Source organism: Pseudorca crassidens, chromosome 6 (genome assembly GCF_039906515.1).
Source record: "Pseudorca crassidens isolate mPseCra1 chromosome 6, mPseCra1.hap1, whole genome shotgun sequence".
NCBI classification, from domain to species: Eukaryota; Metazoa; Chordata; class Mammalia; order Artiodactyla; family Delphinidae; genus Pseudorca; species Pseudorca crassidens.
In genome coordinates, this window is record NC_090301.1 from 124,972,239 (window position 1) to 124,984,984 (window position 12,746).

The window sequence follows — 12,746 nt, forward strand, 5'->3', positions numbered from 1 at the left end:
TGTATGTTCTTTGCTCCTTTGTCATAAATTGTCCATATATGTTTGGTTTTATTTCTAGGCTCTCATTCTGTTCCATTGATCTATGTATCTGTTTTCCTGCCAATACCATGCTGTTTGTATTAGTATGGCTTTGTAATATAGTTTGAAGTCAGGAAATGTGATGCCTCCAGCTTTGTTCTTTTTCTCAGGATTGTTTTGGTTATTCAGGATCTTTTCTGTTTCTGTATAAATTTCAGAATTTTTGTTCTATTTCTGTGAAAAATGTCCTTGGGATTTTGATAGGGATTACATTGAATCTGTAATGTAAATTGTCTTAGGTAATATGGACATTTTATTTATTTATTTTTGGCTGCACCATGCAGGATGTGGGATCCCTGACCAGGGATTGAATCCGCATCCCTTGCAGTGGGAGTGTGGAGTCTTAGCCACTGGACCGCCAGGGAAATACCTTTTTTGTTGTTGTGTGTGTGTGTGTGGTTTTTTTTTTAATTGGCTTTATTTATTTTTTTCTTGGCCGTGAGGCATGGCTTGCAGGATCTTTGTTCCCAACCAGTGATTGAACCAGGGCCCACAGCAGTGAAAGTGCAGAGTGCTAACCAGTGGACTGCCAGGGAAGTCCCTTAATATGGACATTTTAACAATGTTAAATTTTCCAATCCATGAGCATGAAATGTCTTTCCATTTATTTGTGTCTTCTTTGGTTTCTTTCAATTGTCTTACGGGTTTCAGGGTACGGCTTTCACCTCCCTGGTTAAATTTATTGTGATTATAAATGGGATTGTTTTCTTAATTTCTCTTTCTGCCTAGCGTATAGAAATGCAACAGATTTTTGTATGTTGATTTTATATCTTGCAACTTTATTGTATTTGTTTATTACTTCCAATAATTTTTTGGTGGAGTTTTAGGGTTTTCTGCACATAAAATCATGTCATCTGCAAATAATAACAGTTTTACTTCTTCTTTCCAATTTGGGCATGTTTTATTTCTTTTTCTTACCTCATTGCTCTGGCTAGGACTTTCAATATTGTGTTGAAAATGAGTGGCGAGAGTGGGCATCCTTGTCTTGTTCCTGATCTTAGAGTGATAGCTTTCAGTTTTTCACTGTTGAGTATGATGTTAGCTGTGGATTTGTTGTATGTTGACTTTATTACGTTGAGGTATGTCCCTTCTATACCCACTTCACTGAGAGTTTATATCATAAATGGGTGTTGAATCTTCTCAAATGGTTTTTCTGCATCTATTGAGATGATCATGTGGTTTATATCATTCATTTTGTTAATGTGTTGTAGCACATTGATTGATGTGGGGATGTTGAATCATCCTTTCATCCCTAGAATACATTTCACTTGATTGTGATGTGTGATCCTTTTTTTTTTTTTGAAGATCATCTTTTAAAAAAATTTTATTTATTCATTTTTGGCTGCGTTGGGTCGTCGTTGCTGTGTGCGGGCTTTCTCTAGTTGTGGCGAGCAGGGGCTACTCTTCATTGCAGTGCGTGGGCTTCTCATTGCGGTGGCTTCTCTTGTTGTGGAGCACGGGCTCCAGGTGCGCAGGCTTCAGTAGTTGTGGCATGCAGGCTTAGTAGTTGTGGTTCATGGGCTCTAGAGCGTGGGCTCAATAGTTGTGGTGAACAGGGTTAGTTGCTCCGCAGCATGTGGGATCTTCCCGAACCAGGGCTCCAACTCGTGTCCCCTACAATGGCAGGTGAATTCTTTCTTTTTTTTTTTTTTTTTTGATGTGGACCATTTTTAAAGCCTTTATTGAATTTGTTACAGTATTGCTTCTGTTTTGGTTTTTTGGCTGCGAGGCATGTGGAATCTTAGCTCCCTTACCAGGGATCAAACCCACACCCCCTGTATTGGAAGGCGAAGTCTTAACCACTGGACCGCCAGGGAAGTCCTGGCAGGCGAATTCTTAACCACTGTGCCACCAGGGAAGTCCCTGTATGATCCTTCTGATGTATTGTTGAATTCAGTTTGCTAATATTTTGTTGGGGATTTTTGCATCTGTGTTCATCAGAGATATTGGCCTGTAATTTTCTTTTTTGTGTGTTGTCTTTGTTTGGTTTTGTTATTAGGGTAACTCTGGCCACATAAAATATGTTCTGTTTGCTTCAGTTTTTTGGAAGAGTTTGAGAAGGACTGGTGTTACTTCCTCTTTAAATGTTTTGTAGCACTCACTAAGGAAACCATGTGGTCCTAGGCTTTTCTTCGTTGGGAGGATATTCATTACTGATTCAGACTCCTTACTTATTATTGGTCTGTCCAGATTTTCTATTTCTTCATGATTCAGTCTTGGTAGGTTTTATGTTTCTAGGAATTTATCCATTTCTTCTAGGTTATCCTGGAAGATATGTATTATGTATATATAATATACATCTTTTAAAAAAATTTATTAGAGTTTTTTTAAAAATAAATTTATTTATTTATTTATTTTTGGCTGCATTGGGTCTTTGTTGCTGCCCACGGGCTTTCTCTAGTTGCGGTGAGCAGGGGCTATTCTTCTTCGCAGCGTGCGGGCTTCTCATTGTGGTGGCTTCTCTTGTTGCAGAGCAAAGGCTCTACGCATGCGGGCTTCAGTAGTTGTGGCACACGGGCTCAGTAGTTGTGGCTCACGGGCTCTAGAGTGCAGGCTCAGTAGTTGTGCACACGGGCTTAGTTGCTCCGTGGCATGTGGGGTCCTCCTCGACCAGGGCTTGAACCCATGTCCCCTGCATCGACAGGCGGATTCTTAACCACTGCGCCACCAGGCAAGTCCCCGTAATATACATCTTAATCCTCTATCTGTATCTTGTCCCTCCCAGCTTCACTCTCCCCACTGGTAACCACTAATTTGTTCTCTATATCTGTGAGTCTGTTTTTTTTTTGTTGTTGTTATATTCACTAGTTTGCTGTATTTTATAGACTCCACATGTAAGTGAGATCATAAAGGATTTGTCTTTCTCTGTCTGACTTATTTCACTTGGCATAATGCCCTCCAAGTCCATCCATGTTGTTGCAAATGGCAAAATTTCATTCTTTTTTATGGCTGAGTAGGAGTCCGTTGTGTATGTAAACTGCATCTTCTTTATCCATTCATCTCTTGATGGACACTTAGGTTGCTTCCATATCTTTGTTTTTTATTTTTTTTAACATCTTTATTGGAGTATAATTGCTTTGCAGTGTTGTGTTAATTTCTGCTATACATATACATATATCCCCATATCCCCTCCCTCTTGCGCCTCCCTCGCACCATCCCTGTCCCACTCCTCTAGGTGGTCACAAAGCACCGAGCTGATCTCCCGGTGCTATGCAGCTGCTTCCCACTAGCTATCTGTTTTACATTTGGTAGTGTATATATGTCAGTGTTACTCTTTCACTTCGTCCCCGCTTACCCTTCCCCCTCCCCGTGTCCTCAAGTCCATTCTCTACCTCTGTGTCTTTATTCCTGTCCTAGATTCCATATATATGTGTTAGCATACGGTATTTGTTTTTCTCTTTCTGACGTACTTCACTCTGTATGACAGACTGGGTCCATCCACCTCACTACAAATAATTCAATTTCATTTCTTTTTATGACTGACTGATATTCCATTGTATATATGTGCCACATCTTCTTTATCCATTCATCTGTTGATGGAAACTTAGGTTGCTTCCATGTCCTGGCTGTTGTAAATAGTGCTGCAGTGAACATTGTGGTACATGTCTCTTTTTGAATTATGGTTTTCTGCTTCCATATCTTTAATTCCCCTATTAACATTGTATAGTTGTCTTTTTCTCCCTAGAGATCTGTTAGTATTCGTTTCATATATTTAGGTGTTCTGATGTTGGGTACATATGTATTTAGAATTGTTAAATCTTCTCAATGAATTGACCCCATTGTCATTATATAATGACCTTTTTATCTCTTGTTACAGTTTTTGGCTTAAACTCTGTTTTGTCTGATAGAAATATAGCTACCCCTGCTCTCTTCTGGTTTCCACTTACGTAAGTGTATCTTTTTCTATCCCTTCACTTTGAGTCTGTGTCCTTAAAGCCGCAAGGAATTGTAGGCTCATATAGTTGGGTCTTATTTTTTAATCCATCCAGCCGTTCTATGCCTTTTGATTGGAGAATTTAATACAGGAACATTTAGAGTAGTTATTGATAGATAAGGGACATAGTAATGCCATTTTATTAGTTATCTGAGGCTGATTTATATTTCCCTTATTCCTTTTTTCCTCTCTTGCTGCCTCCCTTTGTGAACTGGTGATTTTCCATAATGGTATGCTTTGGTTCCCTTCTCTTCATCTTTTGTGAATCTACTGTAGATTTTTGTTTTGTGGTTACTATGAGTCTTACGTAAAATATTTTATAGATAAAACAATCTCTTTTATGTTGATGACTTAACTTTGATCAAATATAAAAACTACCCTTTTATTATTCCCACCCCTTTTTTGTTTTGGACATCACAGCTTAACTCTTTATATTGTGTATTCAATAACAAATTATATCTATAGTTACTTTTAGTACTCTTGTCTTTTTTTTTTGCTTTTCATCAGCATATTCTTTATATTGAAAAACAGCAAGATGGAGTTTTCTGCATGAACAGCATCATCATTAGAGGGGAATTCAGGCAACTGTCATCCATCCTGCATTCCCTTTGAGCATGGAGGGCATTGCTACAAAATTCATAGTTGAGGGCCCTCTCTTGCTTCATTGAATACTCTTGTCTTTTAACCTTTATAGAGTTAAGTGGTTAATACACCATCACATTTACAGTGTTAGGGTATTCTGAATTTGACTATATACTTACCTTTACTAGTGTGTTATATGTTTTCATGCTACTAATTAACGTCCTTTCATTTCAGCTTGAAGGACTCCTTTCAGCATTTCTCGTAAGGCAGGTTTGGTGATGATGAACTGTCTTAGCTTTTGTTTGTCTGGGAATGTCTTTATTTCTCCTCCATTTCTAGACGATAACTTTGCCAGGTAGAGTATTCTTGGTTGGCAGTTTTTTCTTTTAGCAGTTAGAATGTATCATCCCACTCACTCCTTGCCTGCAGCTTTTTTACTGAGACGTCCACTGTTAGCCTTCCCTGGTAAGTTACAAGCTTCTTCTTCTCTTGCTGCTCTTAAGAGTGTCTGTTTTTGACTTTTGATAGTTTTATTATAATGTGTCTTGGAGAGGTTCTCTTTAAATTTATTTTCTTTGGTGACCTATGGTCTTCAGGAACTTGGATATCCAAATCTCTCTCCAGATTTGGGAAGTTCTTATCCATTATTTCTTTAAATAAGCTTTCTGCCCCCTTCTCTATCTCATCTTCTCTGGAACTCCAGTAATTTGAAAATTATCCATATACCATTTCTTTAATTCTTCGGTTGCTGTTGTTGTTATTGTTGTCCCCTGACTGGATAATTGCAAAGTTCCTGTCTTCTAACTTGTAGGTTATTTTCTTTTGCTTGATTTCACTCTGATGTTAATGCTATACCATTTTAAAAATTTCATTCGTTATATTCTTCAGCTCCAGAATTTCTGTTTGGTTCTTTTTTATGCTCTCTCTCCTTGTTAAAATTCTGATTTCTTGTTAAAAAAAAAAAAAAATTCTGATTTTGTTTGTGTATTGTTTTCTTGATTTTGTTGAATTGTCCTTCTGTGTCTTCTTGTAGCTCACCGAGTCTCCCCAAAACAGCTATTTTGAATTCTTCATTGGGTAAATTGCAGATCTCCATGTCTTCGGGATTGGTTACTGGAAGATTATTGCGGTCCTTAGGTGATGTTATGCTTTCTTGATTTTTCAAGTTCCTTGCAATTTTAAGTTGCTACCAGAAGTGACTGGTAGCAGTCACTTCTACCAGTCTTTACTCTCTGCTTTGGGAGAGAAATACCTTCCATTTCAGGAAGGTTGGAACTCTGAGGCTTTCTCAGAATGTCTGTGGGTACACCTGCTCCGTGCTGTTGTTCCCTCTTGTGCAGAATTCTGAACTTGTTTATTTAGCTCCTCTTGATTCTACATTGCCCGCAGGCTGGGTGCGGACAGGCCACCTCCTTTTTGTTTCCCCCAAGTGGCACTAAAGCTCAAGTTGTTTGTCTCTTTCTGGCCTACTGATGTGGATTGGCTTTCTGTACGTCCTCACTATCCATCTGGCAAAGCTCACTCTTGCTGCCCTTGTCAGGATTGTGCACTGGCAGCCAGCCACAGGGTGTGGGTGTATGGTGGTAAGGTGTGTGCAGAGCACTGCGGGGTGCCCATGAGTCATCTGGGGGCATCTGTGGATGAGGTGTCCTGGGTGTCTCATAGGTGGGCTTGTTGATGCCGTAAGTAGGATCTGCCTTCCTTAAATGCCCTATGAGTGCACTGTCTGCTGCTCTCCCAGCCTCTTCACCCATGGTGATGCCACTCACAAGTCAGTATTCTGGATGGAGCGGGAGAGAAATGAGCCTCTTGGGCAGCATCCCACATAGCTGGGGAGGTTGAGTGCTCAGCCATTGCTCTTATGTCCCTTGTAGGAGAAATCATAGGCTCAGAAGATCTCTTGTGGCCCTAAGCTGTACTGCCTCGGGAGAGGGGTGATGTGAGTAAAGTCAGACTGTTCTCTTACCCTCTCCAGTGTGTCCAAATTCATATTTTTTTGCTCCAGTGGTGTCCTGGAACTTCTTGCTGGAAACCTGGACTTCACAGAGGCTGTCTTGTCTATGGGTGATTGATTAAGATAGTTTTTCCCAGGGGTTCCCTGGAGCCAGCTTATGCATCAGTGCAGAGCCCGCAGCCAGGGTCAAAGTCCGTCTGCATGTTACCTGCTGCAACACTTCTCCCGGGCCACTTGGCATATGGTGCTGAATTCCAAAGCTCCCACAAAGACCCTTTTGTCAGTGGATAGATGCCAAGTTGTTGTTTTTCTGTGGGGGAGACACTAATGAGGGAAGTCTTATTCAGCCATGATACTGACATCACTCCTGCCTCAGTGTTAAATCTCCTTATTTTAAGGTTTGGAGTTGAAGCTGGTCATGAGAGCTACTCAGTTTAGACTGAACATGTTTCCATTATTGTACTGCAACCTTCTGTTCAGTCACTTACCCTTTTTTTTAAAAAATAAAATAATATTGATATGGGCACGTAGTGATTTTTCACATTTTCACAAACAGCCTGAGTAGTACTCTGTAGAAAAAGAAAAGGTGAAATAAAAGGAAAGAAGGGCCACTTCGGGAATCTTTGAGAAAATTAATGGAATTTTCTTATATTTCACTTTTGGAAAATGTTTAACTCTGGTTTTCTATCATCCTATTGAAGAAAAAGTACATGTTGCCTTTTTTATTGTGGATGATTGCTATATCAAAAGGATTTGCTTGAAAAACATTGACTATAGTGGACGAATTGGGGAAAAGGGTATTTTTACACGTTGTCTTTTATGCATTAAAATCTTGATTTTGCTGAAGAATCAGGTGGGAGTATCACAGACCTAACTCCTCAATAGTTTCCCAGATTTGGCCATTTTCCTCATCTCTACTGGTTAGAGGCCCTTCCCATATAAACAGATCGTAATTACCTAGCTATTTAAGTAGGCATATACTCTCAAGAGAAGGATGTTGGGAGATTCTCAGAGGTCTTAAGAATCTAATGCTCAGTAAGATTTTTTAAGTTGCAGGAGCTGTACCCCTCATATGAAAAAGCCCAAGAAAAATAGATTTTTTTGAAAAGGAGGAATGACTGCATTTTTTAAAAAAATTAATTTATTTTTGGCTGCGTTGGGTCTTCATTGCTGCGCACAGGCTTTCTCTAGTTGCAGTGAGAGGGGGCTACTCTTCGTTGCCGTGCGCAGGCTTCTCATTGCGGTGGCTTCTCTTGTTGCGGAGCACGGGCTCTAGGCACATGGGCTTCAGTAGTTGTGGCTCGCGGGTTCTAGAGTGCAGGCTCAGTAGTTGTGGTGCACGGGCTTAGTTGCTCCGCGACATGTGGGATCTTCCCGGACCAGGGATCGAACCCGTGTCCCCTGCATTGGCAGGCAGATTCTTATCCACTGCACCACCAGGGAAGCCCGAGTGCAGTTTTTTTTTTAAAGGAGGAATGAGTGCAGTTAGCAAATGTTATTACACTTAGGAATATCTGTACCTTTGTGTATATCTGAAGCTGTGTTATCTTCTATGCCTGGTATTTGAAAGAAGTAATCATTTCTAAAACTACGTAGTACAATTAAGGTAGATCTTTTGAACTGAAGAGAATAGAGTCTGATAGGTGCATATTTATATGTTTCAAAGTCAAAGTAAGAAAAGTTCTAACTTATTCATGCAAACATTTTACATTTGGCGTATTAACTCTGAGTCTTTATTAATCTCAGTTATCATTTATGAATGGCTCATTCGTGACTTTGTAGTCAGTGTTTCAAAATTATGTAATTAACATTTTTAGTGATCAGTTGGTAGAAATTCTCACGTGTAATTTTTAAGCGTGACTCTGATAATTGGCCTGCATTCTGTTAATTTTTAGTCTGATAATCTATTTGCAAGTTGCAAAAATGGAAAGTTTATAGTCAAAACATCTCCCTCCCACTCTTGCCTTTTACTCAGTTGCCACGTTCAGAGAAAACCAGTGTTACTTCTTATAGTCACTGAGATTTATAATGTGGATTTTGTTTTGTTTTCCTGGGAGATTGATTTTCAAAGCTCAAAGTATATTTAAATTGAGTTTTTATGAACTTCTTTGAGATAGGTGAGATGTCAAAGAACAGAATTAATGTAACAGTTTTGGGAGTGTACATTTTAAAAGTTTTAACCATGATATACAGAGATGGCAGAAATCAACCTGGAAGGCCTTTCTCATTGTGCCATGTTAGTCCATCAGATAAGTCTGTACTATCAGTTATCACTGTTGCTAGATCTGACACTAAGCTGATGACTGGTATTAGTTACCGAATTGAGGTACTTTTCTATTTGTGCTATCTAAAATGGTTATATATTTTAAAATTCTGCTATTTTCAGAAGATAGCAGTTATAAGATGTTTAACAAGAATGCTTTAAGGAGCTTTTTTTATATCTTGGGTAATAATATAGTTTTTACTCTAAAATCTTAGTCTTGGGTCTGTGGTTGATATCTGGGGGAATGTACCTATGTCGATTGTTGGAAAAGTCTCAGATATGTTTGCTCGCCTGGTACATCCCTGCCAAGGAACCTCTTTTGTCCTGGAGAAGGCAAAAGATTGAGCTTAGTACATTATAGAACAATTTTTGAGCACTGTTTTCCCACCAACCTTGTTTTGTTTTCTGTAGGTGTAACTTCTTGTTTAGTGATATGGACCCTTTTAAATTTAGAATTGGGTGTAAATATTTCATCTCAAGTTATCTGCCCAGGAGCACTAATAATTTATGACAGTCTGTAGTTGTGCTGCCCATTATAGTAGCCTCTGGCCACATGAGCTTTTAAAGTGGAAATTAATTAATTTCATGTGCTCAGTAGCTACATGTGGTTAGTGGTTACTGCATTGGACAGTGAAGATAGAATATCTCCATCATTGCTCAAAAGTCTCTTGTATAATTTGGGCTGTAGTATATGTAATTCAGGTCTGGTAGCCTGGGCTGCTTAAAATTACCCTCATCCCCATCTTCAACCACTTCCTGATTTATAAGGGTTTGTGGTTTTATTAAAACTCAGTATTTTTTTTTTTTTTTTGGCGGTACGCGGGCCTCTCACTGTTGTGGCCTCTCCCGTTGCGGAGCACAGGCTCCGGATGCGCAGGCTCAGCGGCCATGGCTCATGGGCCCAGCCGCTCCGCGGCATGTGGGATCTTCCTGGACTGGGGCACGAACCCGTGTTCCCTGCATCGGCAGGCAGACTCTCGACCACTGCGCCACCAGGGAAGCCCCAGTTCTTTATATATTTTTAAAAGAATTTTTCTTTAGTTATTTCTTGGTTTCCATATTTCTGTTGTTGTTTCTTTTCTCGTTAGAACATGTATGTGTGAAAAATATGCTTTGTTCCATTTGTCTCAGGAAGGACAAAAATATGCTGTTTGTGGTCCCATGTGTTTCAGGAAGCAAGAGGCTACTATGAGCAGACTGGAGTTGGTCCACTGCCTGTTGTCCTGTTCAATGGAATGCCCTTTGAAAAGGAGCAGCTGGACCCTGATGAGTTGGAAACCATCACAATGCACAAAATCCTGGAGACTACAACCTTCTTTCAAAGAGCAGTGTACTTGGTAAGTACTGTTTCAAGGCTGATTTTGAAAGAGAATGGTTTGCTTACATTTTCGTAGTCCTGTAGTAGGCAATAAAGTTTTCTATATACCACTCATAATTGATTTGCAGACTCCCAGCAGGTTCTGCTGTAGTGAAAATATCCCTGAGACTTTCTGTGCGTTTTTTGGTTTTTTTTTGCGGTACGTGGGCCTCTCACTGCTGTGGCCTCTCCCGTTGCGGAGCACAGGCTCTGGACGCGCAGGCTCAGCGGCCATGGTTCACGGGCCCAGCCGCTCTGCAGCACGTGGGATCTTCCCGGACCGGGGCACGAACCCGTGTCCCCTGCATCGGCAGGCGGACTCTCAACCACGGCGCCACCAGGGAAGCCCTCTGTACGTTGTTTTTGAAATAACGAATTTTATTGGCTTCAAGCTTAAATTTTATTTTAAAAATTCTTAAGAATTTAGCCATTCTAAGAGATGTTTGTTCTACTTGTAAGGAATTTTGACTCAGAAAAATTCACATATTTTATATACATATAGTTATTGTTGAGATATAACTTACATGCCATAAAACTCGGCCTTTTTTTTTTTTTAACATCTTTATTGGGGTATAATTGCTTTACAATGGTGTGTTAGTTTCTGCTTTATAACAAACTGAATCAGTCATACACGTACACATGTTCCCATATCTCTTCCCTCTAGCGTCTCCCTCCCTCCCACCCTCCCTATCCCACCCCTCCAGGCAGTCACAAAGCACCGAACCGATATCCCTGTGCCATGTGGCTGCTTCCCACCAGCTGTCTACCTTACGTTTGTTAGTGTGTATATGTCCATGACTCTCTCTCGCCCTGTCACAGCTCACCCTTTCCCATCCCCATATCCTCAAGTCCATTCTCCAGTAGGTCTGTGTCTTTATTCCTGTCTTACCCCTAGGTTCTTCATGACATTTTTTTTTTCTTCTTTAATTCCATATATATGTGTTAGCATACGGTATTTGTCTCTCTCTTTCTGACTTACTTCACTCTGTATGACAGACTCTAGGTCTATCCACCTCATTACAAATAGCTCAATTTCGTTTCTTTTTATGGCTGAGTAATATTCCATTGTATATATGTGCCACATCTTCTTTATCCATTCATCCGATGATGGGCACTTAGGTTGTTTCCATCTCCGGGCTATTGTAAATAGAGCTGCAATGAACATTTTGGTACATGACTCTTTTGGAATTTTGGTTTTCTCAAGGTATATGCCCAGTAGTGGGATTGCTGGGTCATATGGTAGTTCTATTTGTAGTTTTTTAAGGAACCTCCATACTGTTCTCCATAGTGGCTGAACCAATTCACATTCCCACCAGCAGTGCAAGAGTGTTCTCTTTTCTCCACACCCTCTCCAGCATTTATTGTTTCTAGATTTTTTGATGATGGCCATTCTGACTGGTGTGAGATGATATCTCATTGTAGTTTTGATTTGCATTTCCCTAATGATTAATGATGTTGAGCATTCTTTCATGTGTTTGTTGGCAGTCTGTATATCTTCTTTGCAGAAATGTCTATTTAGGTCTTCTGCCCATTTTTGGATTGGGTTGTTTGTTTTTTTGTTATTGAGCTGCATGAGCTTCTTGTAAATTTTGGAGATTAATCCTTTGTCAGTTGCTTCATTTGCAAATATTTTCTCCCATTCTGAGTGTTGTCTTTTGTTGTTGTTTATGGTTTCCTTTGCTGTGCAAAAGCTTTTAAGTTTCATTAGGTCTCATTTGTTTATTTTTGTTTTTATTTCCATTACTCTAGGAGGTGGGTCAGAAAGGATCTTGCTGTGATTTATGTCATAGAGTGTTCTGCCTATGTTTTCCTCTAAGAGTTTGATAGTTTCTGGCCTTATATTTAGGTATTTAATCCATTTTGAGCTTATTTTTGTGTATGGTGTTAGGGAGTGAACTAATCTCATACTTTTACATGTACCTGTCCATTTTTCCCAGCACCACTTATTGAAGAGGCTGTCCTTTCTCCACTGTACATTCCTGCCACCTTCATCAAAGATAAGGTGTCCATATGTGCGTGCGTTTATCTCTGGGCTTTCTATCCTGTTCCATTGATCTATCTTTCTGTTTTTGTGCCAGTACCATACTGTCTTGATTACTGTAGCTTTGTAGTATAGTCTGAAGTCAGGGAGCCTGATTCCTCCAGCTCCGTTTTTTGTTCTCAAGATTGCTTTGACTCTTCAGGGTCTTTTGTGTTTCCATACAAATTGTGAAATTTTTTGTTCTAGTTCTGTGAAAAATGCCAGTGGTAGTTTGATAGGGATTGCATTGAATCTATAGATTGCTTTGGGTAGTAGAGTCATTTTCACAATGTTGATTATTCCAATCCATGAACGTGGTATATCTCTCCATCTATTTGTATCATCTTTAATTTCTTTCATCAGTGTCTTATAATTTTCTGCATACAGGTCTTTTGTCTCCTTAGGTAGGATTATTCCGAGATATTTTATTCTTTTTGTTGCAATGGTAAATGGGAGTGTTTTCTTGATTTCACTTTCAGATTTTTCATCCTTAGTATATAGGAATGCCAGAGATTTCTGTGCATTAATTTTGTATCCTGCTACTTTACCAATTTCATT

At 39.6% G+C, this 12,746-nt stretch overlaps 1 protein-coding gene across 1 annotated transcript in view; it reads left to right on the forward strand.

Annotated features, from left to right (window-relative positions):
• The window catches only part of UGGT1 (UDP-glucose glycoprotein glucosyltransferase 1), a 109,466-nt gene that overhangs the window by 49,877 nt on the left and 46,843 nt on the right, over positions 1–12,746 (forward strand). The window contains exon 18 of the mRNA XM_067742307.1: positions 9,984–10,148. Within this exon, the coding sequence (XP_067598408.1) occupies positions 9,984–10,148 (165 nt within the window). The remainder of the gene's footprint in view (positions 1–9,983; positions 10,149–12,746) is intronic.